Source organism: Corythoichthys intestinalis, chromosome 7, assembly GCF_030265065.1.
Source record: "Corythoichthys intestinalis isolate RoL2023-P3 chromosome 7, ASM3026506v1, whole genome shotgun sequence".
In the NCBI taxonomy this organism is placed as follows: Eukaryota; Metazoa; Chordata; class Actinopteri; order Syngnathiformes; family Syngnathidae; genus Corythoichthys; species Corythoichthys intestinalis.
In genome coordinates this window covers 36113053-36140756 of record NC_080401.1, presented here as the reverse complement: position 1 = coordinate 36140756, position 27704 = coordinate 36113053, and the positions used below count along the sequence as shown (strand labels likewise).

General features: G+C 39.4%; 1 protein-coding gene and 1 non-coding gene across 2 annotated transcripts in view; one reads left to right on the top strand and one right to left on the bottom strand.

The window, feature by feature from the left end:
• On the top strand, positions 1 to 72 carry trnap-agg (transfer RNA proline (anticodon AGG)). Its single transcript has one exon. It is a non-coding gene; the product is annotated as a tRNA-Pro (tRNA).
• An 11002-nt stretch (positions 73 to 11074) lies between these two features.
• Positions 11075 to 27704, bottom strand: part of acbd6 (acyl-CoA binding domain containing 6) — a 58284-nt gene continuing 41654 nt past the window's right edge. Inside the window, exons 7-8 of the mRNA XM_057840567.1 lie at positions 16193 to 16223; positions 11075 to 11639 (exon numbers count right to left, since the gene is read on the bottom strand). Of these exons, the coding sequence (XP_057696550.1) occupies positions 11485 to 11639; positions 16193 to 16223 (186 nt within the window). The 3' untranslated portion in view covers positions 11075 to 11484. The remainder of the gene's footprint in view (positions 11640 to 16192; positions 16224 to 27704) is intronic.

The following is a 27704-nucleotide window of genomic DNA, read 5'->3' as shown; positions in this document are numbered from 1 at the left end:
GGCTCGTTGGTCTAGTGGCATGATTCTCGCTTAGGGTGTGAGAGGTCCCGGGTCCGACTCCCGGACGAGCCCTCTTCAGTAGTAATTCTCACTTCAGCCTTCACAATTGGGTCAGTGGCATTCATCGGAGAAGCCAGGAGTAAAACCTAGCTGGGGTGGCTCGTTGGTCTCCTGGTATGGTGCAAGAGGTCCCGGGTTCGACTCCCTGACAAGCCCTTTCCAGTTGGAGTTGGAGTTGTATTTCAATCTTTTGGTCTAGTGGTATGATTCTTGCTTTGGGTGCGCGAGGTCCCGGGTCCGACTCCCGGACGAGACCTCTTCAATAGTAATTTTCACTTCAGCCTTTGCAATTGGGTCAATGGCATTTATCGGATAAACAAGGAGTAAAACCTAGCTAGAGCGGCTCGTTGGTCTCCTGGTATGGTGCAAGGGGGTCCGGCTCCTGGATGAGCCCTCTTAAATTGGTATTTCATCTTTGGCAGTTGGGCCATTGGCTTTAATCGGAGAAAGAAGAGGTAAATTCATGATCTATTGTTGGCCTAGTGGTATGATTCTTGCTTTGGGTGGGAGAGGTCCCGGGTCCGACTCCCGGACAAGCCCTCTTGAATTAGTATTTCAGCTTTGGCAATTGGGTCAAGCATTCATTAGATAAACAAGGGGTAACACACCTAGATATTGTGGCTTGTTGGTCTAATGGTATGATTTTCAATTTAGGTGCGAGAGGTCCCGGGTCCGACAGTAATTTTCACTTCAGCCTTTGCAATTGGGTCAATGGCATTCATCGGATAAACAAGGAGTAAAACCTAGCTAGTGCGGCTCGTTGGTCTCCTGGTATGGTGCAAGGGGGTCCGGCTCCTGGATGAGCCCTTTTAAATTGGTATTTCATCTTTGGCAGTTGGGCCATTGGCTTTAATCGGACAAAGAAGAAGTAAATTCATGATCTATTGTTGGTCTAGTGGTATGATTCTTGCTTTGGGTGGGAGAGGTCCTGGGTCCGACTCCCGGACGAGCCCTCTTGAATTAGTATTTCAGCTTTGGCAATTGGGTCAATGGCATTCATCGGATAAACAAGGAGTAAAACCTAGCTAGTGCGGCTCGTTGGTCTCCTGGTATGATGCAAGGGGGTCCGGCTCCTGGATGAGCCCTCTTCAATTGGTATTTCATCTTTGGCAGTTGGGTCAATGGCATTCATCGGAGAAACAAGGAGTAAAATGCCAACTGATTGTGGCTGGTTGGTCTAGTGGGATGATTCTCGCTTAGGGTGTGAGAGGTCCCGGGTCCGACTCCCGGACGAGCCCTCTTGAATTAGTATTTCAGCTTTGGCAATTGGGTCAAGCATTCATCTGATAAACAAAGGGTAACACACCTAGATATTGTGGCTCGTTGGTCTAATGGTATGATTTTCAATTTGGGTGCAACAGTTCCCGGGTCAGACTCCCGGACGAGCCCTCTTCAATAGTAATTCTCACTTCAGCCTTTGCAATTTGGTCAATGGCATTCATCGGATAACAAGAAGTAAAACCTAGCTAGTGTGTCTTGTGGTATGGTGCAAGGAGCTCCTGGATGAGCCCTCTTCAATTGGTATTTCATCTTTGGCAATTGGGTCAATGGTATTCATCGGAGAAACAAGGAGTTAAACACCACCTGATTGTGGCTCGTTGGTCTAGTGGCATGATTCTCGCTTAGGGTGCGAGAGGTCCCGGGTCCGTCTCCCGGACGAGCCCTCTTCGATAGTAATTCTCCCTTCAGCCTCTGCAATTTGGCCAATGGCATTCATCGGATAAACAAGAAGTAAAACCTAGCTAGTGCGGCTCGTTGGTCTCGTAGTATGGCGCAAGGGGCTCCTGGACGAGCCCTCTTCAATTGGAATTGGTATTTCATCTTTGGCAATTCGGTCAATGGCGTTTATCGGAGAAACAAGGAGTAAAACTCCAATTGATTGTGGCTCGTTGGTCTAGTGGCATGATTCTCGCTTAGGGTGTGAGAGGTCCCGGGTCCGACTCCCGGACGAGTCCTCTTCAATAGTAATCCTCACTTAATCCTTTGCAATTGGGTTAATGGAATTCATTGGAGAAACAAGGAGTAAAATTTCAACAGGTTGTGGTTTGTTGGTCTAGCGCAGGGGTCCCCAACCTATTCCACTAAGGCACACTGTGGGTGCAGGATTTCATTCTTACCAAACAAGATGACAACACTTTTTCCCCAATCTGGTGTTTTACAAGTGCAATCAGTTGATTGCAGTCAGGTGTGGCTTGTTTTAGCAGAAGCCTCATTGGTTCAACTGTCTCTGCTGGATCGGCTGGAACAAAAACCAGGACCCACAGTGTGCCTTGAGGACTGGGTTGAAAACCCCTGGTCTAGCGGCATGGTTCTTTCTTAGGGTGCAACGGGTCCTGGGTCCGGCTCCCGGATATTCCCTCTTGAATTGGTATTTCGTCATTGGCAGTTGGGTCAATGGCATTTATAGGATAAACAAGGGATAAAACACCTAGCTATTGTGGCACGTTGGTCTAATGGTATGATTCTTGCTTTTGGTGCGACAGTTCCTGGGTCCCACTCCTGGACAATCCCTCTTTAATAATAATTTTTACTTAAGCCTTCACAATTGGGTCAGTGGCATTCATCGGAGAAACAAGGAGTAAAAACTAGCTAGGGCGGCTCGTTGGTCAAGTGGTATGGTGCAAGGGGGTCTGGCTCCTGGACAAGCCCTTCCCTGTAGGAGTTGTATATCAATCTTTTGCAAATGGTTTAATGGCATTCATCGCAGAAAGAAGGAGTGAAAACATGAGCTGCTGTGGCTCGTTGGTCCAGTGGTATGATTCTCACTTAGGGTGCGAGAGGTCCTGGGTCCAACTCCTGGGTGAGCATTTTTCCATTAGAATTTCATCTGTGGTAATTGGGTCAATGGCATTCATTGGCTAAACAATGGGTACTGTTTGTCTGTGATTCCCGCTTGGGTGTGAAACATCCTGCTTCTGACTCCTGGGCGAGCCCTCTCCGGTAGGAATAGTATTTCAATCTTCGGTAATTGGGTCAATGGCGTTCATCGGAGAAGCAAGGAGTAAAACTGCCAGGGATTGTGGCTCGTTGGTCTAGTGGGATGATTCCTGCATAGGGTGCGAGAGGTATGACTCCCGGACGAGCCTTCTTCAATAGCAGCTATTATTTAAGCCTTTGCAATTGGATCAATGGCATTCATTGGAGAAACAAGGAGTAACACCTATGTCTGACTCCTGGACGAGGCTTCTTTTGGAGTAATTGTAATGTATTCATTGGCTCATTGGATTTCAGCGAAGAAACAAGGAGTTAAACCATGAGATGACTAGACAAATCTTGTATCGCTTTTAGAACGATACATAGGCATCCGTGGCACCACTCTGAAATGGTTTAAGTCGTATCTGGAACATAGGACATCGGTAATAATCGGAGAATTTTGCTCCACACTTCTTTCTCTTGTGGAGTGCCACAAGGTTCGATTTTAGTGCCTCTTTTGTTTGCAATTTACTTGTGACCTTTAGGATCGATTATAAGAAAGCACAATTTCTCTTTTCATTTTTATGCCAATGATTTGCACCTGTATTTGCCCTTGAGACCCAATAGACGAACTGCTCACACTAATCTAATGGATTATACTACAAAATAAATACTGAATTTTTTATGTGAAACAGTGGCTGGCACACAACATTTTGCACATTAATGATAGCAAAACTGAATGTATAATTTTGGCGCGCCATCCATGATGAATGCTCTTGCACTCGACTCTGGTGCTCTGACTTTTTAAGACACAAGTAAAAACAATATTGGCGTCATATTTGATCACAGGCTCAACTTTGAAAAACAAATTAATTCTGTTGTGAACAAGTTTTTCTCAGTTCTGCATCTTGGCCAAAGTGAAGCCTTTCCTTAGCTGTCATGATCTTGAAAAAGCAATTCATGTCTTTAAAACCTCAAGACTGGACTACTGCAATGCACTGTATGTTGGCCTTTCGAAGTCCTCTATTTCACCTTTGCAATTTGTTCAGAATGCTGCTCGATTTTTAACCGGTACATCCAGACGTTAACATATTACCCCCGTGCTATCGTCACTTTGCTGGCTTCCAGTTCATTTTAGAATTGATCTTAAACTTTTCCTGCTTGTTTTTGATGATATTAATGGTGGCCTCCTTCGTACTGGTCGAGGATTTCAACATTTTGTAATCTTGGCAGGGCTCTTAGTTTTTCTGGCCAGCTTCTTTTGCAAGTTCATAGGTCGAGACTTAAACAGCGGGGTGATCGGTCTTTTGCGGTCACTAATCTAGGCACTTTTAAACCGAGGTTAAAGACCCACTTTTTCGGAGAAGCGTTTCCACCGCACTAGGGTAGCATGGTTTTTAGGGTTTTAATGTGTTCGGATTTTATGTTTTATTTTGTTTCATTTGTTGTTTGTATGACTTTTATGATAACACATTTTTTACTCCCTCAATTTTATATTAGTTATAATATTATTATATTTCCTGCATTTTATTCATTATTAGGTACTATATTTTGCTTTGTTGTAGAGTACTTTGAGGAGCTCTCAAGTTTTTGAAAAGGACTATTTAAATAAATTTGAATTGCAGTCATGTGTTGCTTGTTTTAACAAAAACCTCATTGGTTCAAATGTTTGTGCTGGATCAGTTGGAACAAAAACCAGAACCCAAAGAAGCCCTTGAGGACCGGTTTGGAGACCCCTGGTTCAGTTTTTCTGAGACTGTTGGTCTCAGAAAAAGTTCAATACCGTATTGGCCCAAATATAAGACAGTGTTTTTTGCATTGAAATAAGAATGAAAAAGTGGGAGTCGTCTTATATTCGGGGTCTAGACATTATACCCATTCACGACGCTAGATGGTGCCAGATATCATTGAAGCGAATGCTGAACTTGAGGAGTAATGTTTTGTCATGACAGATCTCAACTACTCTCAAGTTTAACCAGTTTGCATTATTTTATTGCAATGTTTTTCCTTATTCAGATTTGTTTCAAGACTACAGTTACAGTTAGACCTCACTTTGATGGTTAATGCAGTTATTGCAATTTAGTTGTTTTATCACAATAGATTGGTTTATTTACATTTCAAAAACCAGAAGCCATTCATTCACAATGTGATTGCACTTTAGTTTACATATTTAAATCTTCAGATATTAAGATTTGAATAAGGAAAAATAACATGCTTTTTCTCTCAAATATATTGTTATAATCATTTGTTTCAGATGTACTGTAATTACTTTCTGTATAAAAAATAATTTGGTGTTCAAAAAGTCTTATTTCAACCTTGAGTCTTGAAAAAGAGGGGTCGTCTTATAATCAGCATCACATTGTGAAGTTTGCAGCTTTCCAAATGTAGTTAAGCATGTACCCAAACAAGCACTGGCATAAAAAGATCAGTGAGTGTTCTCCTCGGCATCAATGCGGTTATGAAGGCAAAAGTGAAATGTGTTTTAGCAAAATACAGGTATGGTGATCTAGTGCGGAGAGGGAGGGCGTTGTGGTGCCAAAAAAAAAAGAGAAGCTGAGAGGAAAATTGAAGGCCCATAATGGAAGCATAATGGGCTTAGTGTCAGAGTCTTCCAGACGGGCCGAGGGGGGCTGCGTGGCTGCCGTCACCCTCTCTTAATTCAACTTAGTATTACTGGCTTTAGGAAGCCACAAGGAGACACTGCTCGGCCCAAACAGGCTTTAGTGATACACCCGCTGCCTAATGGCTGTGTGTGGGTTGAATCCATATGAATGACACGGTCAACAAGACGCTGTGGGAGAGGAGCCCATTAGGCCTCAGAATACTGAAAAGCTTTCAACTCACATGATGCTCCTTTCATCATTTTACCTGGAGATTTCATATGTAAGAAATCAAGAGACCTGTATTTTTCCAGATTATAAATCACATTTTTTTATGCATTGTTTAGCTGGGCGGCCTCCAATTTATACTCAGGTGCGAGTTATGTGCGTTCTGTTTTTCTCACCGACAGCCACGAGAAAAAGAGCTCTGGCTACTTCCAGAGTTGTTTAAAAGTGATATTTATGATTAATATTTTAATAGATTTTGTAATGATTTGGATAGAGGGTGTTTGGAAAATTTAGATGAATAGCTTTAACCCTTCCAGGGAAAGCAGTTACTGCAATGAACAGCTATTCAAAAGTTGACGTTTAAGACCTAGAGGGCTAACCCTCTATAGCTCAAGTGACTATAAATTCCCTTCTTTTACCCTTATTCTTTCATCGTGCTAGTGACTATTTTTGGTCATTATAAAACAAATATTAAATAAGAGCAATTGTTATTACTTTAAAAAAATATTGATTTTATTGTATCTATAAATATATATTTTTAATACTGTACTTATAAATACATTTGAAAATTGAAGCAATGTTAATAGAAACACACTTGTTACGGTCCCAAGTAACACTACATAGTTTTTTAAAAATTTTTTATTCATAGTATTTAACTTATTGCTTGCAATTGATGGCGTTAAGACATTTAATTCATTTAAATCGGTAAGACTGCCAGTGAATGCTCAGGTGTCAGAGACACTGACAGTGCTAGACGTCCCATCCATTTTGACTAGGACCGGCAATTGTTCTGTCACCCCTCCCAGTCTCAAGGAGTGGACGTCTAGTGCCATCAATGGCAGCCAATGACTTAAATGAGTGCCCTGGAAGGGGTAAAAAGTTCAAATAAAGGGTTAACCTGTACTTGGGTGCCACTTATGGTCCAAAAAATACAGTATTTAGAGATCCTTATGAGATCTCCTGATGTCAGCATGGCTACCTCTACAAAAGGAGGTTCTAAGAAGAGGTCATAATAAGGTAGGGTGACCAAATGTCCTCTTTTGCCCGGACATGTCCACTTTTACATCCTGTCGGTGGCATCTGGTGGGGTTTTTTAAATTCATGAAAATGCCCGGTTTTCATTAATTTTCACGGGACCAACTGGCGTGTGTTGAAATTGACTGACACTTGCACAGAATAATACGATACTGTGCTGCTTATGACGTGTTCCCAGAGAGCCTTCTAAGTTGTTATGACGTTTATTAAGATCAATAGGCATATAAACAAATGCTCATGTACCCAAAAGAGTAATTAAGTTGAAAATATATAAATTCTACTTTTGGATACCAATTTGGCATGCGTGCGCAGTCACTGGCTTTATCATGGCATCATTCCCAAACAAACCTTCGTCAGGCCAGGAGCTCACAGGCTATCCGTATGTACACTTGCTAAATTTACCTTTCGACAACTGTTGACTTCTGTTGGAGCTTTGTACTGGTGTGAGCTGCAAAATCCCGTTTGGTGTTGCATCATTGCGCTGCCGATGATTGTTAACATTTATAGCAATGTTTGATTTTTGCCTCGGCTACAGGTGCTTGCTAATAGGGTAGTTGTCAGTGAGCTAGGCCGTGCTAGGCATTATGGGAAATGTAGTTTCGAACTGCTGTGTTTGGAAACATGCTGGTTGAATTGTTAGTCAGTTTATTTCGGTTCTAGAACATTGAATGGGGATAATAACCGAGTAGGAATAACAATTTGTCAACCACAATTATATTGATAGTACCGTACTAGCCCGAATATAAGACGGTGTTTTTTGCATTGAAATAAGACTGAAAAAGTGGGAGTCGTCTTATATTCGGGGTCTAGACATTATACCCATTCACGACGCTAGATGGCGCCAGATATCATTGAAGCGAATGCTGAACTTGAGTAATGCTCTGTCATGACAGATCTCAGCTACTCTCAAGTTAAACCTGTTTGCATTATTTTATTGCAATGTTTTTCCTTATTCAGATTTGTTTCAAGATTACAGTTACAGTTGGACCTCACGTTGATGGTTAATCCAGTTATTGCAATTTTGTTTTTTTATCACAATAGATTGGTTTTACATTTCAAAAACCAGAAGCCATCCATTTACGAATGTGATTGCACTTTAGTTTACATATTCAAATGTTTAGATATTAAAATTTGAATGAGGCAAAATAACATGCTTTTTCTCTCAATTATATTGTTATCATCATTTGTTTCAGATGTACTGTAATTATTTTCTGTCGGAAAATTAATTTGGTGTTCAAAAAGTCTTTTTTCAAACTCGAGTCTTGAAAAGAGGGGGTCATCTTATAATCAGGGCCGTCTTATATTCGGGCCAATACGGTAATTTCTAAAAATGTTTAGTTGTCACATAGCCGACTGCGCGTGTGTATTGACTGGAATACACTTCCATGGGTCTGCATTATATTCATAAAATATTTAGCTATTAGTTTTTGAACAACTTCTGTGTAATGATGTTGCCGACTGATTATATGGAGGTAGATTTCTGTCTTGATTATTCAATTAAAAAAAAACATGCAAAGAATAAAAGGTTAGATAAAACTAAATTTTCCTATCCTGACGGAGGAGGCACACTTTGAAATATATTAAAGTACTAAGGAATCTTTGAGTGAACTTAGAGAAAAATTTAGGTATCTCTAGCCCGAGCAGAGTGTCCTCTTTTTTCAAAATCAAAATATGGTCACCCTAAAATAAGGACATTTAATTTCGCCGTTTAACTATCGATTTAAATATCGAATGTAAAATGAGAGCAAACACTCGCCGTGAGGGTGTGACTAACTCAAAGCAGACATGTTGAGACTGTTATCTAACACCTCCAATCAGGCCAGATTGACAGTTAAGTTCAACACCAGAGACGTGGGGCAAGGGTGAGACGCATGACAGTGTGCTAAAGAGGGGAGGATTAAGCCATGTACCCTCGCCAGTGTACATATTGTGTCTTCATCAGGAAGCTGTAGTTAAGAACTGCAATCCAGATTTAGTCTATTCTCATCTGTCAGTGTGTGTGTGTGTTGTGCTGATCAGAACAGCTTGACACAAGTAAAGCAGATTTGGACCATGTGCTTGTTATTTCTGCAAAACATCTGGATAGTTCCTATATGACAGGGGTGTAGTTAACACAATAGTTCAGTTGGCAAGTCTACACATCCCTGGTTAAATGACAGGTTTTTGTGGTAGGAAAAGTATGTTTTTTAACCAGTAGAACTCTATTGGAAAACACTCAAGATAATTCAGTTGCAAAAGTGTGCACACCCAGTTATAATTGAGGATGCAGCTCTGCTTAGAATTTCACATTGTAAAAAACATTTTCAGACTATGTGAGCGCCAGAGCACTATCATAGCATCAGTGTTCAACGGTATCATTTAAGTGGACAAATTCATTTCCAAGGCATTAGGTTGTTATTTATAGTAAGGAAAAGCATACAAGAACACCTGAAAGTTATTGGCGACAAACTCAAAGTTAGTAGCCCGATCCTGCTCGCTTCATCATTTCGTGTGGCCTACGAAAATAAACTATTTGCATTGTCACGTTTCTCACTTATTAACATTCAAATAAAAATTCTGTACTCCTCTAAGAGCAAAAACATAAGCATATGTTTGAATCTTTTCTTTAAAAAATATATATGGCGAAAAACACAGACAAGACTGAAAAAGCAGTTTCTGCTCTTGCACTCCTCTTTAAAAGAAACTGCTGTATTTTAAGCCAAAACAACTGTTGTGTTTGATAGAACAATGTCTATCATGGCACATTAAGCCCCCTATTTTTAAATTTGTCCGTTTTACCCTGAAAACCCCCATTTACAGACGTCATGCAACCGCTTGGATTTCAACCCAGCCATAAAACGAAGGTAATCAATTATATTAATTATTCAAAATGTCTGTCGTTTTTAGCTTAGAATCATTAATTGATGTCTATTTCGGTAAAAAAAAAAAAAAAAAAAAAAAAAAAAAAAAAAAAAAAAAAGACTTAAAAAAATTATTCACTCACATATTTTAAACTTTTAAACCAATTATGTCACAATGATAAAAAATGGCATCTGTAAAGAAGTCACGGATATCTACCTCATAACTATTGCTTAATTGTATTTCTTTTTGCCACTGTCGCATTTTCTCCGATATGTTAGATGATAAATAATCGATTCAAACAAAGAAAATTTGAGAAAAAAAAGTTTAAAAGGGTAAATATATGAAAAAGAAAACCTTGACCACTCCTTGATGTCTGCGATTTCTGCATCGCGACCCTTGTTATATTACCATGTTTCCCCCATAAAATCCCCCAAAAATCAAGCTGGGGCCATTCACAGCTGTGTCTTGACAATCAGTGATACATGCTACATGGAGTTTTTGGATCGAAAGAAGGTAAGTACGCGATAATATCTCGTTAAAGTCATGGCGTCTGTAATTCTGCTCTCGCATGCTCTCACCTCCAGATAGATTTTTAAACAGCAAAACCCTTTTTAAATTAAAAAAAAAATTTTTTTTTAAATGCCCTCCTGTTCAAAATTTTTCTTCCCCCAGAAAATTGGGATTTTAAGCTTTCCAATGATGTATCAAACATGCATATCGGACAATTTTGAAAGTTGGCCAAATTGGGGGTCTCAGAGCAGAGCTTGACAGTCACCTGAGTGTTTTCCGCCATACATAATTTGACAAAATATCTTAATCTATACAAAAAAAGGAATATTCTTTTTCTTCATTTTCTAAATTTAACTAAAGCAAACATTGAAAATGATAGCACAAAAAATATTTTCAGTTCTTTGCCTTTTTAATTGAAAAACAATATTTTTTCGGTTTAATTAAAAAATATGACCAAGAGGCTAAAAAATGTAGAATTTAGAATACTTTTTAAACAGCAATGTCAACAATTAATTGATGACCAGTTCATTCGTCATTGATTAGTTGATAAATTGTGGCATTCTGAGCTGGTATATTGACAAAAGGGCTCTACAAAGAAACTGTGATGTGGCCTGTGACAAAGACTTAATTTGACACCCGTTTTAGATAATTGCACATTTGTGTTGAATCCCGGTATAAGAAGGTGTGCAAACTTGTGCAACCACATTATCAGTTGTTTTGCTTCCCTGTGATGAAAACATCTGTTTATACTCTTAGCTGACTTTGACTTTATTATGAATACACGTGACGATGTATTTAAGACAAATTTAAGACATGTAGAAAAACTAATTTGAGCTGAATTGAACAAAAGAGAGTAAAATATTTTTTAAGAATTTTAATGTTGATAAATGACATACAATAATGCATTCTTTGGAATGAAACACTAGTGAATCACCAACCTGCAGCAATGGTCAGAACCGTCCACAGTGGTTGTGGAAGAGAAAATAGAAGTCTTTTGTCTTGTCAAATGATTTAAATACCTGACAGTGCTGTAGATAAAGGAACTTTTTGGATCCATCGCCACGTCGGCCAACCCTAGTGGCAAAGTAGGGTGAATTTCATTGTTTCAAATGAAGATGAACCACAGCAAATCCAACTAACCTCAACCGTTTAGGAGCAAAAAAAAAGAACAAATTAAACACAAACACAACTGTTTGGGTTGCCACAGTCTCTCTCTGGAGGAGTGAGGGATGCTGGGAAATTTGAGTTGATCAGACAATGACACGGGAAGGATGTCGGAAGTTGTGGCATGGCGGCCCTAGCCTTTAGGAGCTGTGTACTGGCGCAGCAGTGAAGAGATGGCGCGGGATTCTGTGACTTCCTCAGGGAGGGAGCCCTCCATGTCTTTGATGGATGGGTCAGCGCCGGCACTCAGCAGGAGCTCCACGATGTCGCCAAATTCACATGCCGATGCTACATCAAGGAGAAAACTTTTAGTTTGCTACTTGACAAAATACTTTAAACAACAACAAATTCTATATAGTAGTGTGACAACTTTTTCAATTCTAATGCTGGACCAGAAAAATGTGCTGATTGAGGAATTTATCCTACATTTGGTATGAAAATTTCCATAATTCCTCTGTGGACATTGCAAGAATCTTTGGCTGCCCTTGACAGTGCTAGCCGTTGAATCCCCTGTCTTGTTCAGATGCTATGGAGGAGTTTGGTATAGTAACTCCCTTTGTGGTTACAGTAAAGCAAAAACATGGCTGAATATATACAGTACACGCTGTCTAGGTTTAAGTACCGTTGCATGCTCTGAATGACAACTCTTGCCTCGAGGACACCATGCACTCATTCAATACCGGTGCTGGAAAAATGTGTACATTGAGGAATTCTTCCAACACTAAGTTGGTGCTAAAATTTGTGTGAACCATTGACGGGGCTAGATGTCATTTGATCGCTGCCAGCCCCTTCAAGGAAAATGGATTGACGTCTATCGCTGTCAATGTGTGATTCAAAATATACATTTAACTATCCATCATATCAAATACATATTATACATACTAGTCATTCTAAAAAAAATTAGCATATTGTGAGAAAGTTCATTATTTTCTGTAATGTACTGATAAACATTTGACTTTCATATATTTTAGATTTATTACACACAACTGAAGTAGTTCAAGCCTTTCATTGTTTTAATATTGATGATTTTGGCAAAAAAGTCAAGAAAAACCAGAAAATTCCTATCTCAAAAAATTAGCATATTTCATCCGACCAATACTAGCCTGGTACACCAGACTCACCGCTGTTCCAGCTATAGAGTCTGGCGACCAATGAGCGGATCAAATTTCCAGGGCGGAGCAAGCCACAGCAACCGACAGCGGAGTGGACCAATCAGCGATGGGCAGGCGTGACTTGGTAAAGCGACTTATGCGGCGCGAGCGGAGAACGGAAAAGTTTATTTAACATGGCTAGCGCGAGACAGCCTGTTGTCAATGACTTGTGTCTATGTGTTTTTGTTAATTTAAAACTGATTTTACGTGGATTGGAACATATTTTCTGCTCTCCTGTTCCTCATCTGTGTTGTTGTGGAGACAACACCAGACGCGGATAAGTGACGTTGCTCGTTAAGAACACGTCACGCAAATAAACGAATCTGATTGGACGGTTGATCTTGTTCTTGCTTGAGGGGCCGTTAATGGGCTGGGTCCCAGACTATTCTCACAGTGTTTGAAAAATGCAGGGAGAACAGTCTGGCCGTGCAAGGCAAGACCAATACAAAAAAGTGTTCGTTAATACAAAAAAAGTCAACCTTCAATTAATTATATCAGCTGTGCACTCAATACTTGTTCGGGAATCCTTTTGCAGAAATGACTGCTTCAATGCAGCGTGGCATGAAGGCAATCAGCCTGTGGCACTGCTGAGGTGTTATGGAGGCCCCAGGATGCTTCGATAGCGGCCTTAAGCTCATCCACAGTGTTGGGTCTGGTGTCTCTCAACTTCCTCTTTACAATATCCCACAGATTCTCTATGGGGTTCAGGTCAGGAGAGTTGGCAGGCCAATTGAGAACAGTAATGCCATGGTCAGTAAACTATTTTGGTTTTGGCACTGTGAGCATGTGCCAGGTAGTGCTGAAAAATGAAATCTTCATCTCCATAAAGCTTTTCAGCAGATGGAAGCATGAAGTGCTCCAAAATCTCCTGATAGCTAGCTGCATTGACCCTGCCCTTGATAAAACACAGTAGACCAACACCAGCAGCTGACATGGCACCCTAGACCATCACTAACTGTGGGTACTTGACACTGGACTTTAGGCATTTTGGCATTTCCTTCTCCCCAGTCTTCCTCCAAACTCTGGCCCCTTGATTTCCGAATGGCATGCAAAATTTGCTTTCATCTGAAAAAAGCACTTTGGACCACTGAGCAATAGTCCAGTGCTGCTTCTCTGTAGCCCAGGTCAGGCGCTTCTGCCATTTCCAGCACACGTCTGTGCACGGTGGCTCCGGATGTCTCCACAATCTTTCTCAGGGTGCGGTCCCCTCTTCTGATTGTGCAGCGTTTTCTGCCACACTTTTTCCTTCCCACAGACTTCCCATTGAGGTGCCTTGATACAGCACTCTGGGAACAGCCTTTTCGCTCAGAAATTTCTTTGTTTCTTAGCCTCTTGCTTGAGGGTGTCAATGATGGCCTTCTTGACAGCAGTCAGGTCTGCAGTCTTGCCCATGATTGTGGTTTTGAGTAATGAACCAGGCTGGGAGTTTTTAAAAGCCTCAGGAATCTTTCGCAGGAGTTTTGAGTTAATTCGTTGATTAAGATTATTAGGTTAGTAGCTTCTTTAGAGTACCTTTTACTGATATGCAAATTTTTTTAGATAGGGATTTTTGGTTTTTCTTGACTTTTCTTGACTTTTTTGCCAAAATCATCAATATTAAAACAATATAAGGCTTGAACTACTTCAGTTGTGTGTAATGAATCTAAAATATATAAAAGTCTAATGTTTATCAGTACATTACAGAAAATAATGAACTTTATCACAATATGCTAATTTTTTTAGAAGGACTAGTATACCTGGGCTGGCAGTGAATGAGTTAACTCAGTTAGTGGCTCTCTACCTTGTCGATCAACCTCTCTCGGTACCCCCTGAAGCTCCCCCCCGTCCCTCACGCTACGTGAGTGCTCTTCTCTGTCGGTGTCCATCACTTGCTGCTTTTAAACAGCGGACTACGCACCCGTGCACGATCGCTGATGTCAGCAACGGCAGTGATTGACAGCCGAGCCTCTTAACCTCGAAGAGCGTACGTGAGATGTGATGATACATTGGAAAAGTGCGCGTGTCCAGGCGCATGCGTGAAAGCCAGCTGAAATTATTGTGTCTTATTTTTTGAAGTGAGTTCTGCACTTGATGGGTGTTTTATTTAGCCACGTGTGGCACGTGGTCGACGTCGCGCCTGGGCCTCGGGCTATGAAAAAATAGAAAAAAGTAGCTAGTTCTCTTGGGAGCCGTAGAGGAGGAGAACAATTTATGGTGAGCAGTAAACCCTCAATTAATCACTTGCCAGCCGTCATGGCCCTGTGCAAAGAGAGGTGGAAATGAATTTTCATTCTCTGCTATTTGTCTCTGGGAGTTCATCGCTTATGTTTATTTGTCGTCTTTTTACGTGCCACCTTTCCCTGTCGCTGGTTCTGGGTGCCAGCGGGTGACTCAACATGGCCGCCGCGGAAAAGGTAGGGAGGGCAGATGGTGTGGTCGCGTACGCTGGCTCAGAAGGACAAGGGAACCGCCCCTCAGGGACGTGTGTGTTGGGGCACGAGAGGGTCAGGCGGAGTCTGAGGACCGCTACTGATTTCCTCGGGGAGGCCCTGGCGATTATTACACACGCACATTTGCACACATAGATGGTCGAAAACCAGACTGGAATAGCCACACACGGGTCATTCCAGAATTGGAGTACATTTGGGCCTTAAAATTCTTGAAAAATGAACCTTCACTTTTCTGATTTTCTGCTACATATTCATCATTTACAGGTAATAAACTATTAAAAGCCTGGCTACCTCATCTTATAGAACAAGGGTAAAATTTCTATTTGATTTTAAATAATTTATTTGGCGTTTAAAATAATACTTGGAAACAGGTTACAGTAACAGAAAATCCCTACCAGTGTAGGCATGTGCCAGTATGATATTCTGACAGTATGATAACCTTAAGCCAAAATATCACGGTTTCACGGTATTGCAGTTACAGCTCAAAAAGTGTTACTTTGAGACATCTGGGTTTAAAAAAACCATAACATTTTCCATGAACAGGATTTTTATCTTTCAAAACATATTAGAAAATTGGAACACAAGTAAATGTTAAGTTAAAATAAATAAAAACAATATTTAAAAATAACTGAAATATTCTAAATAAAATTAAAATAAATGCAATCCTTTAGGTGAGCCGAAACAAACAGCTACAGCACGTTTTTACTATCAGAACAAAAATCATGGAATTATTTTCCATAAAAAGCACGTGTGTATGACTCGTATAATGTTAACATCTGCTCCGTCTCAAAACAGACAGTTGCCAGAAGAAAAAAAACTGCATGTTTTACCACCGCTAGACACGCTAAACATGTAGGAGTTAACTCTTGTAGCTGGTGGGAAACGTTCATGACAGTGTTTCCTCACCTTTAATTTTGTATAAATGTAAAATCATATTGGAAGTATTACCTCCTGAGCAGCCACCCTCCGCAAACATGTTTTACATGTCGGTTTCATGTCAAGTCAATTCACTCCGAAACTGCATATTTTACTATTTTGTAGGATGTTTATTTAAAATTTGAATGGTGTGACGTAAGATGTCTTCCAATCCTGGAATAACCCACAAGCGTTGATACAAACATACCAAAGGACATGCACACAAGGAACAGGAAGGCCTCATTAGGATGGAGAAGGAGCAAAGGAAGTGGACAAAGACACATTTCTATCAAAGTGCAGTTGTATTAAAAAGTGAACAGACACTCACACACAGTCGCCTTCTTACCATAATGTAGCGCCGTCTGTCCTTCATTATCCTGTGAAAGGCAAAGACAATGTTCAACTTGTGACGAGTGAAGAATAAATCAGTGTAGAGTTATGATCTTAGAAATAAATTTGGAGCAACTACTGATGAGCGCAGATCCGAATGCTGAAAATTCACCTGTTAGCATACCAATCAGTGGCTACTTGTTGGTTTGATGTGGATTGCTTCAGCCGGATTTGTTTTCATTGGCCCTTGGGGAGGATTATGAGGAGATGAGGTATTGATTTGGCACTCACGTGACTTAAACGTGATCATCATCCGTCTGTCTTTGTGTGCTTTGGTTAAATTGCGATATGTTTGGTTTTAGTATTTCAAATATGGAGAATTGCCATAAACTTACCAATTATATCGTCACACTATATTCACCAAAATCTGTGCATATCTGTCCAAATTTATTCAGACTGACTCGCATGGTTGTCAAATTTGTTGGGAGGGTGCATTTTGGCCATAAGAATCAGTCAAATATGATATCAAAATCAGTTAAAATATAATTTTAATATGAGGATTCAAAGGATTTTGAATTGCTAAAAAGGACTCAAATGGTTTTTATTGTCACTGTATAGGGCAGATTGAAATTGTTTTCCTGTTTAGAGGGTAGTCCTGACCCATGTGGTATTTTTACAAATATCTTCACTAACCTTATTTTCTCTTATTTTAAGTGGATTCACTCAGATAAACTGTGTTTTTAAAAGATTCAAATGATTCCAAAGGTTTATATTGTCACCGTATGGTACACAGTAAAATTGTTTTCAACATATAAAATGTCCTATAACTGCGCATGACCATATTCTAGTCTAGTTTAGGCAGGTTTTGTTTTGGATCGATTAGATTGCCTGTTATTTATTTTAATCAAATACACTGAATTTAAGACTAGCTATTTGACCCTGACACACATCAGTCCAGGGACAAGAGAGAGAAGCGTATGAAAAGTCAATGTTGGTCTGTGTGTGTGTGAGCGGTACAAGTGGTAGTTCAGGTTAAGAGGTCAATGGTAGGGACATAATTCTTGTTGGAAATGTGGCTTGAGGACAAGGCTAGATGTGTGTGTATAAGTATAATAAGAACCAATCTATGACAGGCATCATCAACAGAAGATTCAGTTCTTAATCACTGCTCCAGCCTGCCTTTGCGCCTCATAATGATGATGAATGGCCAAAGTGCTGCCGGCGCCCTCAGAACAAAAGTCCAACGGGTTCACGTGATTGGAGGCCGATTAAAAGGAGGCAGACTTGGTGACATTTCCTGCTCTGCAGGGAACATACTTCCAAAAGATTAAAACTAAGATGATGAAAGTGTGCATTAGTCTTTTCCAACTTTGGTATTTAAACAGTCAGACTTCTTCCTACCTTGCTTGTATTTTTTGCCATCCCTTCTTTCCCTCCACTCTCTGCTGTCATTACCACATCCACCTTTTCCCTCTTTCTCATTCACTCACCTCCTCAGTCATAATCCCTCTGCTTTCATTCCCTTCGCTTTCTTATTTCCCCCTCCTTCTCTCTTCTTCCATCCTTGCCATCCTCAGTGCGTGGTGATGCTTTTGTTATCATCTATTTTTTTTCTTTGCTCGCTGTCTCTGTCTCAGGGGCAGCACTTTGGGGACCTTCTGATTGGATTAGCGCTTTCTATTCCCTCTGGGTGGATCTCAAACACAGATGCAAATCTCTACTAGTGAGAGGAGAGCGGGATGTAGTTTGCCAACAACAACATAGCTGCCACGCTGACAGGCAAAAACCATACGGTCTTTTGGCAGTAGATAAAACTAAGATGACATAATTTGAAAAATTCTGTGTAATTTGAAAAGTTTAAAATGAAAAAGTTGTGACTTGACAGTCAGAAATGATACATGGTTAACATCACACATTGTCTTGAAAGTGACTACCATATTTTCCTGCAACTAACAAAAGTGAATGATAAAAATAAATACCAGTACATTTTTCATGCTCTTTTGAGAATTTTACAAAAATTGAGGAACTGCATTACTTTAACATCATAGTACCCCTCAGAGGACCATCATGACTGTTAACCCATAAAAATGTCACCATATATTACTTAGAAACAAAATTGAATGAAAAGTGGTTGTGAAATTGGAAGCTAGTCAAATTTTTTCAGGAATTATTCAATAATCTTAAAATGAGAATTGGTAACAAAATGCTGGCAATGCCTTACTGTTTTTAATAGAGACAACAATTTACCGTATTTTTCAGACTATAAGTCGCAGTATTCTTTCATAGTTTGGCTGAGGGTGCGACTTATACTTTGGAGCGACTTATGTGTGAAATTATTAACACATTATCTCATTTCACATGTTATTTTGGTGTTTTGGAGTGACACTGATGGTTTGGTAAACTTGTTAGCATGTTCTTTATGCAATAGTCATCTGAATAATTCTTAATAGCTATGTTACGTTAACATACCGGCCACGTTCGCATTTCGTTGCCCATGAATCATGTAACATTATTATACTGTACACTTATTCAGCACGTTGTTCTCTTTCTCTCTATTGTATTTTTGTTTTAAATTGCCTTTCAAGATGACATATTTGTTCTATGTGTTGGATTTTATCAATAAAATGTCCCCAAAAATTAGACATATACTCCGGTGCGACTTATGATTTTTTTTCCTCTTCGATGGGCATTTTATGGCTGGTGCAACTTATACTCAGGTGCGACTTATAGTCCGAAAAATATGTTAAACATTAAATATTAAATTTCAAGGACCACACAAAATGATCTGACGGGCGGTCTTTGGTCTACATGACGACTCATTTATTATTTTCAATCTTAAGAATGAAGGTGACAGCAACCACTTTCATTATGTACTATGGTAATTCCATTTTGCCAATATACACTGCTGGCCAAAAGTATTGGGACCCCTGCAATTCTGTCAGATAATGCTCAATTTCTCCCAGAAAAGGATTGCAATTACAAATGCTTTGGTAGTAATATCTTCATTTATTTTGCTTGCAATGAAAAAACACAAAAGAGAATGGGGAAAAAAATAAATCATTACCATTTTACACAAAAATCCGAAAAAGGGCCGGACAAACGTATTGGCACCCTTTGAAAAAAAATCATGTGATGCTTCTCTAATTTGTGTAACTAGCGCCACCTGTTACTTACCTGTGCTACATACTAACAGACGGTGGCAATAACTAAATCACACTTGCAGCCAGTTAAAATGGATTAAAGTTGACTCAACCTCTGTCCTGTGTCCTTGTGTGTACCACATTGAGCATGGAGAAAAGAAAGAAGACCAAAGAACTGTCTGAAGACTTGACAAGCAAAATTGTGAGAAAACATGGGCAATCTCAAGGCTACAAGTTCATCTCCAAAGACCTGAATGTTCCTGTGTATACCGTGCGCAGTGTCATCAACAAGTGAAAAGCCCATGGAACTGTTAACCTCCCTAGATGTGGACGGAAAAGAAAAATTGACGACAGACTTCAATGAAAAATTGTGAGGATGGTGGATAAAGAACCTTAACTAACATCCAAACAAGTTCAAGCTGTCCTGCAGTCCGAGGGTACAACAGTGTCAACCGGCACTATCCGTCGGAGTCTGAATGAAAACGGACTCTATGGTAGGATACCCAGGAAGACCCCACTTCTGACTCAGACATAAAAAAGCCAGGCTGGAGTTTGCCAAAACTTACCTTAGAAAGCCAAAAACGTTTTGGAAGAATGTTCTCTGGTCAGATGAGACAAAAGTAGAGCTTTTTGGGAAAAGGTATCACCGTAGGGTTTACAGGAAAAAAAGGGAGGTTTCTTGATGTTTTGGGGTTGCTTGACTACCAACAAATTTTGTAGCATAATGTAGGACCCGGTGTGAGAAAGCTGGGTCTCCTTCAGAGGTCATGGGTCTATCAGCAGGACAATGACACAAAACACACTTAAAAAAATACTAGAAAATGGTTTGAGCGAAAGCACTGGAGATTTCTAAAGTGGGCCAGCAATGAGTCCAGACCTGAATCCCATAGAACACCTGTGGAGATGTCTGAAAAAGGCAGTTTGGAGAAGGCACCCTTCAAATCCCAGAGTCCCGGAGCAGTTATTTCATCTATAGGTTAGTCTACCAAATATTAGGCTGAGGGTGCCAATACTTTTGTCTGGCCCATTTTTGGAGTTTTATGTAAAATGATAATGATTTTTTCCTCCATTCTCGTTTGTATTTTTTGATTGCAAGCAAAATACATGAAGATATTACTACCAAAGCATTTGTAATTGCAATCATTTTCTGGGAGAAATTGAGCATTATCTGACAGAATTGCAGGGGTGCCAATACTTTTGGCCAGCAGTGTAGTTCGTGAGAGATCAGCTTTTACACGAGCATATATTGAAATAACGTTTCAGGTGATAATGTCTTTGGGCATGTTATATTCTTAAAAACATGAAATATAAAAAATATATAGTCATTTACTGAAAAAGAAAAACTTTTTAAAGATTCCAGATTGAGTTTTCATAGGTCAAAATTTACAAAAGTTTAATAATATGTTTTAAATATACTCATGTGCACTTAGCTTTGGTTGTATGAGCTTCATCAACACCCTTCTGACCCAAAAATATTATTAGATTAACAACACAACTAAACAAAGAACAGAACTCATTCTGCCACTGACAGTGATAGATGTCCAATCGAACTGATCATTCACTGCCAACCCTCTCAGTTAAAATGTATTGGATGTCAATGGCCGCAAATGTGTTACAAAGACAACGTCCATAAACAAACTGAAATATCCAAAATGCCAAACATCAAAAGGTAAGCAGATATGTGGTGCAGTGAACATAGATGGTGTTTTTAATGCACTATGTCGAGTGTGTGTGTGTACATGTGAGGGGTCAGTGGCCTGTCCTCTCAGCGTTCCCTAATGCCCCTGGATCCAGGACCGAGGCTTGATGGAATCACAGGAAATTGGATTGTCTTCCATTTGCTTTGGAAGTAGCTTGGAAGAGACACCAGCCCCTTACTCCCGCCAACCCCCCGCCCCTGCTCGGGTACACCCCTGTTCCCATCCCATTACAGAGGCATGTTGCACCAAACCTCCGCTTTCGCATGTCATCCAAAGTTTCCCCTTGCGGTGCAGAAACGTCAGCAGAGTGTTCAATAAAGCAGCTGCTTGCACAATAGCGGTAGCTCCACCACCGAGTTGTGGATCACCCTAATGGGACGGACCAATATGCTTAGGTGCAGCATGAATAGGGATTGACCTATTAGTACAATTGCAGGATTGCTGGATCTAAATCGCATGATCTATCATTTCTTCACACAGCCTTTACTTTTCTTCACTTTACTTTTCTGAACTAAACTTCTAAACTATCAAACGCTTGATTATCTCATCTTGCATATCCACAGTGTAATTTTGTATTGTAAATAATACTTGGTCACACTAAGTTGCAAGTATGTATTATTGTTAGCTTCTACAACTAAGAAAGAGCTATTTGGTTAGCCAGTTGACTGAGAGGATAAAACTTATCTACAAGGTAAATAACAAAAGAGAAAAAAAAGTTATTCTGATAAATAAAAAGGTTGCATGAGAATAAGTAAGCCACTCAATCAAAGCTATTTTCTAACAGTAGTTACATTCTAATTTAATTTGAACTGTTTTGAGATTCAGTCTGGTTAATTTAGGGAGTACACCATGCTTGTTCGGTATTAAAAAAAAAAATTCAGGTTGTCAGGAAGCGCACGGGCAGGTAGGTTGTGTGGACCCAAATGCAAGGAAACAACAACGCAAGGCAGGTGGCAGAGAACTCAAAAAATGGTTTTAATTACAACTAACAAAAGCGCAAAGTACAAACAAAAGGACTGGGGATCAAAAGGCAAGGTTCTAACCAAAACTTACTTAAACGGAGGGACTGGTACACGAAGGCTTGGAGAGGTCTTGAAATTGACGTTCGCATAGACAGACATTGACATAGACAATGACGCAACAAGGAGTGAACAGAAAATGGGAGCTTATATACACACAAGCAGACAAGGGGTAACGAGACAACAAGGAACAGGTGAGCACAGGAGGATAGACTAGGAGAAGGCACATCAGGTGAAATCAATGGGCAATCACAGGGACAAGTCACAGCCAGAGACTCGAACTTCAAAGCGCCGCATGCGTCAATCATTATTTAACTTGTTAAACAGTTGCTGTGGTAACTCATTGTGCGTAAGTGAGCAGCTTGAGCGGATTTGAGTGGATTCACTCAATGACGCATTTAATAAAGCCAAGCATTTTTCCACTACTTTATTCTTGTTTAAAAGTAATTCGGTGGGACAGTAACATGTTTAAAACTTAACTCACTTAACTCATATTTATTACATTTGAAGTGCTTAAAAACCATTTATTAACATATATATATATATATATATATATATATATATATATTGCCAGGTAACGCGGGCGCGCAGGTGTTGTGTGGACCCAACTGCGGGAAGAGGTGATGCAGACCAGCAGTGCAAAAAATGATTTAATGAAAGCCAACAAAAAAACAAAGTGCAAAACAAAGGCTGTGATGATCCAAAGAAAGTACAGAGGCAAACAAAACTGTTACTAACAAAAGACTGGGTATCAAAAACTTACTGAGGAACACCATGGCTTGGACGGCGAAAACTGTTGGGAACAAACGCTGACATACACATGGGCATTGACAATGACGCAACAAGGAGTGAAAAGAAACTGGGAGCTTATATACACACGCAGACAAGGGGTAACGAGACAACGAGGAACAGGTGGGTGACACAGGAGGACGCAGATTGGAGGATACACTAGGAGCAGGAACAACAGGTGAAATCAATGGGCAATCACAGGGACACACTAGGAGGGAACCAACACAAAACCTAACAATATATACTGTATACGTTATATACTATATATGCATATTATTAACAATACTTTGGGGGGAAAAAAAAGAAAAAAAAACATGTCTTATACTGTATGTATCTCTTTCCAATGCTAAATCTGAATAAATACATTGAACACACACAAAAAAACGGGGTGCCCTACTTCGCGGTTTTTCACTTATCGCGGCGGGTTCTGGTCCCCATTAACTGCGAAAAACGAGGGATCGTTGTACATACATGTAGACTACATTTATACAACTAAACTATATTTTTTCATAAAAAGCAATCCATCTTTCATCTGTCTGATGAGAGTGGAGGAATGTCAGATGAATCCGTCACACAGGAAGTCATAAAACCCTCAGCTGTATTTGAACTGATTCACTGCACAAACACACAGAGGGACTGTCACAAATGTCATTCATGGAAAGTGACTGAACTGGTTTTATGCATAGATCCACTCCCACAAAGCTCTTGCAGCTCAGACAAGAATAGTTCAAATGTTGGGCCTAAACTGTTTACAGCATTAAGTGGTGGCTTCAAGGGCATAAAACATAACTGGGTTTGGGGATACAAATAGAGCACAGATGTCCCTGGAGTCTACGGTTCAGTCTAGCAGCGTTTCATTTTGATTGTGTGTCTGAACCCTGGATGAGATTTGTTTAGGTTGATGTTCAAGCTTGCCCTGTCAAGTCTAAAAGATACATCTGAGATTTTTCTAAGTACTGGCTTTTCTGTTTTTTTCCTCCGCTTTTCTTTTTCGTGTGTATAAAGCAACACATACTTATGAACTGCAACATTATGTAGACTTATAAAATGTGACAACTGCCAAAAATGTGCCCTTTTGAATACAGATATACTTTTTTTTCAGCAACTCTCATTCAAATCACATCAATTTTTGATACATCTCTCTCAATAACTATAGATTTTGCAGGGGTGTGTAATGTTGCGTTGGGGTGAGCGCGCCTTTTATAAATCAGTCAATCAACTCCAAACATTAGTGTGATTAGCTATGATGGCTGTAGCCAAGACGATCAGAAGACAATCACATCTTGGCTTTATTACCAAATGACAACTGATTTTATCCTTGTAATATAAAAATCACTTTTACATATTGGGCTGAAACCCTCGTATATGTATGTACAGTCAATTTCCCCGTTTTCAAAAATTGAATACACTTACTTAGCCCCAACATCATCTGTTACGTTTATGTATTAATAACAGATTTAAAGTGTTGAAAATCGCTTTGTATTTACTCTTTTGTATGCTTGGATTAAGCTTTTTTTTAATTATTTATTGTATCACTCGTATCTCTATAAGACCTTTGAAAAGGACTAATAATTAGTGACAAAGTAATAAATTAGTCATCGATTTTGATGGTAGCTGGAGATGATTGCAACTTGAATGATGTTTAGTATCTCAAGTAGGATTTTTTCCCCCCCTGAAAAGTACAGATTTATAAGTATGATGTAAGATAGTCTCAGAGTCGAATGCAACCTTGTTAAAATAAAGGATTAAATAAAGTCAGAGAGAAAGCTATGCATTACTCTACAAACAGCATGATAAACAAGTAAATCATTCAAGCTTAACGGCGGGACCAATGTTAGTGCCCTTTTAGCCTATTACCCATACTCCCAGACAGAGAACTTGTATGAAAGTATATTACACGTCTTGTGAATATAAGGAAAACAGTACTTGGTATCTGTATTCAATACACAGTGATCTATACATTAATACAGTACATATAATACTGGTCGTTTGAAAAGTAGCTTGGTGAGGCAAAAATGTGTGGCCACCCCTGAATTAGTGCAATTATGGATTCTCTTTCTCTGTTCTATTTTTGCTCCCTTACTTATTTATCTATTTATTTAACTTTACACGGGCATTTCCTGTCTCCCCTCTCCCCAAGGCAGAAACATTAAACAAGTGGTAAAAAATGGACAAGCTATTATGATTTATGATCAACGCATGGATCAGCTTCTGACTTTTATAATGACAACGGCTGGAAGGGAGTGCAAGCTTGTGTTGGGCGAATCGATCGACTGGAATCATTGGCATGCAGATTCCAGCAGATCGCATTATGAAGAGCAGGTGCCATTAATCAAAAAGCGGCAAGATGGAGGAGATGAAGATGCTGTTCACTTCACCGAGCCCCATCTACAACCAGAACAGCAACTGTGGCCCCAAAAACCTGAAGACTTTTTAAAGATTTTATGATGAATGACTGCAAAGCGCAGGACATACCAAGTGAGTTTTTGTGAGTTGGATGGATTGCAATGACCGCTGAGACACACAAGTAGGTACGAGTAATAAGCAATGACAGATCACTTGCACTTTTGTGTGATTAATGACTAAGTGAACCACATACAGTACATCAGAATCCGTTTGAAATATTTTTTTGTCATTACAACTTACGGGAATGACTTAATACACCTCAGCCTTTCACAATGTAACTATAAAGATTCAACTGCATCATTTTAATTAAACAAAGGCAAATCATATGGCCAGAGTCTACATATTTTACTCTTAAGGCCAAAGGGTAAATTTGGACATTTTATGGTAATAAATTAACTCCAGAATTTAACATTCACTGTTCTCTCACAGAATAAATTTACTGTTATCTAGTTGAACATCACTCACTCTGCATTCAAAATAAAACCAGACAGCACAAAATCTCCAATTTTAGTTGTACTGGTACTTTCCCCGTCAGCATTCTAATGCTGCACACTTGTTCAGCCAACCTTATAAAGCTTTAACTATGCGCTAGCCAGCAGAGAACAGTAGATGTTGAGAACATTTGATGTGCAGCAGAAACCACATTTCAAATGTAAAAACGATCAGGTTCCTTTAACCCTTTAAGGTCTGGGCCTATTTTGTCTGATTTTGCATGCCTTTGAAGTTGCCTTTATATTTCAAAGAAAGAATTGTTTACGATGGCCTGGTTTGGTCCCTTTTTTTGTGACACCTTGAACTTCATGTCCAAACTGTTGTTTCCTTCACTGACCAATTATAAATCATCATTTTGGGCCCAAAAAGACCAAAAATTCCAAAATCGTTTTGTCAAAATTTTTAATATTGATGTGCAATTGACAACCAAACATGCGTAACGAACCGTTTTGAAACTTTGTAATATTTATTCAACATGTTAGGATGAACATTGAACCAAAAAAATTTAGAATAAATAGTCTTATATTTGACAATTCAACATAAACAACAGGTATAGCCATAGGCGTTTTTTGCCTTAATATATGCTCTAGTCAAAACAGGTTATATACAGCAGACCAAACAGTGAAGAACAGTGAAAAAATATATACCATCTAACACAAAAATTGTTTAGAGGCCATCTCTTAATGAGTTTAGGTATTGCGGCCCATCACCTGATGAAAACTACGTACACACAATCAACCTTCTTGAACACACATTTATATACACAAATTGAGAGGACTGATTGTGGGAGAAAAAAATATATATATAACATTGGGAAAAAAAGTATTTTCAAAAATATTTACAATAAATAAGTTAATTTTTTTCAGGCATGCCACTCCGAAAAGCAGTTTCGTCCTGGAATTAGACACAGGGCTGCATCACACAGCCCACACTTCCATGGGGTGTCGGTCCTCTTTCCACCCTTCCACCCTTCCATTTTCATTTCACTTTACTTTCATTGTCACTATAAATGTACATGAAAAAAGTCAGTATTTATGAAAATAATAAAGTATAAAATAAAAATATATACAGCAATAAATAATAATGGAAATCTATAAGTTTGACAATAGAAAGAATACCATAGCTGAATATGTGCTAAATCCCTAATCTTCATATAGAAAGAATAACACCACAAATTATAAATTCCTGCCTGGGATACACACAGTGCACGTACGACTTTGATCTGATATGCACATTTTATTATTATATACACAAACACACACTTATATTGCATCAAAATTAATTTTGTCTTGCAATATCAAAAGAAACTTTCAAAAAACTTTTTCAGCATTAAAAAAAAAAAAAAAAGTGAGTTGGCTTATCTCTGCTCGTCGATGGCGTCACCCACGTGTTCAAATCCGTCACTATCTTCACTCGAGGACTCTTCTGAAGAAGACGATGATGACGAATTTGGACCATCCTCTTCCTCAAGTTGATCAAAAAGCACAATTGCTTGCGCAAAACTTAGTTTTCCGTTCATTCTCAAAGTCACACAAAGTCGCTGCTCGATTTAAACGGGCGTCGCTCGTCACCTCGCTGCTTCAGAACACTCCTCCCTCTCGTTTGGTGGAGCCTCGCACGGCAGTTATATTTATTTAAAAAAACGCATTTTGTGCTTCCACTGTGACTTCGAAAGGGTTCGTTTGATTTGTGTTTTTTCATGGAGCTTCCGTTTTGAAAAAGGACAAGAAATGATGGAAATATAGACATAAACAAATGATCCATGCAGCGTTTTAATGTTTTTTTGAGAGGACAATAAAACTATAAAACTTAAATGACAATATCTCACGTTTTAGTTGGTCGATTGACTTCAAATAATAACGAGAGTAAACCGCAACAACCGCACTTTAAAACGAGACCAACCAACGGCATGTGGGTGACGTAAATAAAACGTGAGGGCGCTTCAAAGACGACGTGCGCTGAGGACGCGCCGGCGCGTCCTT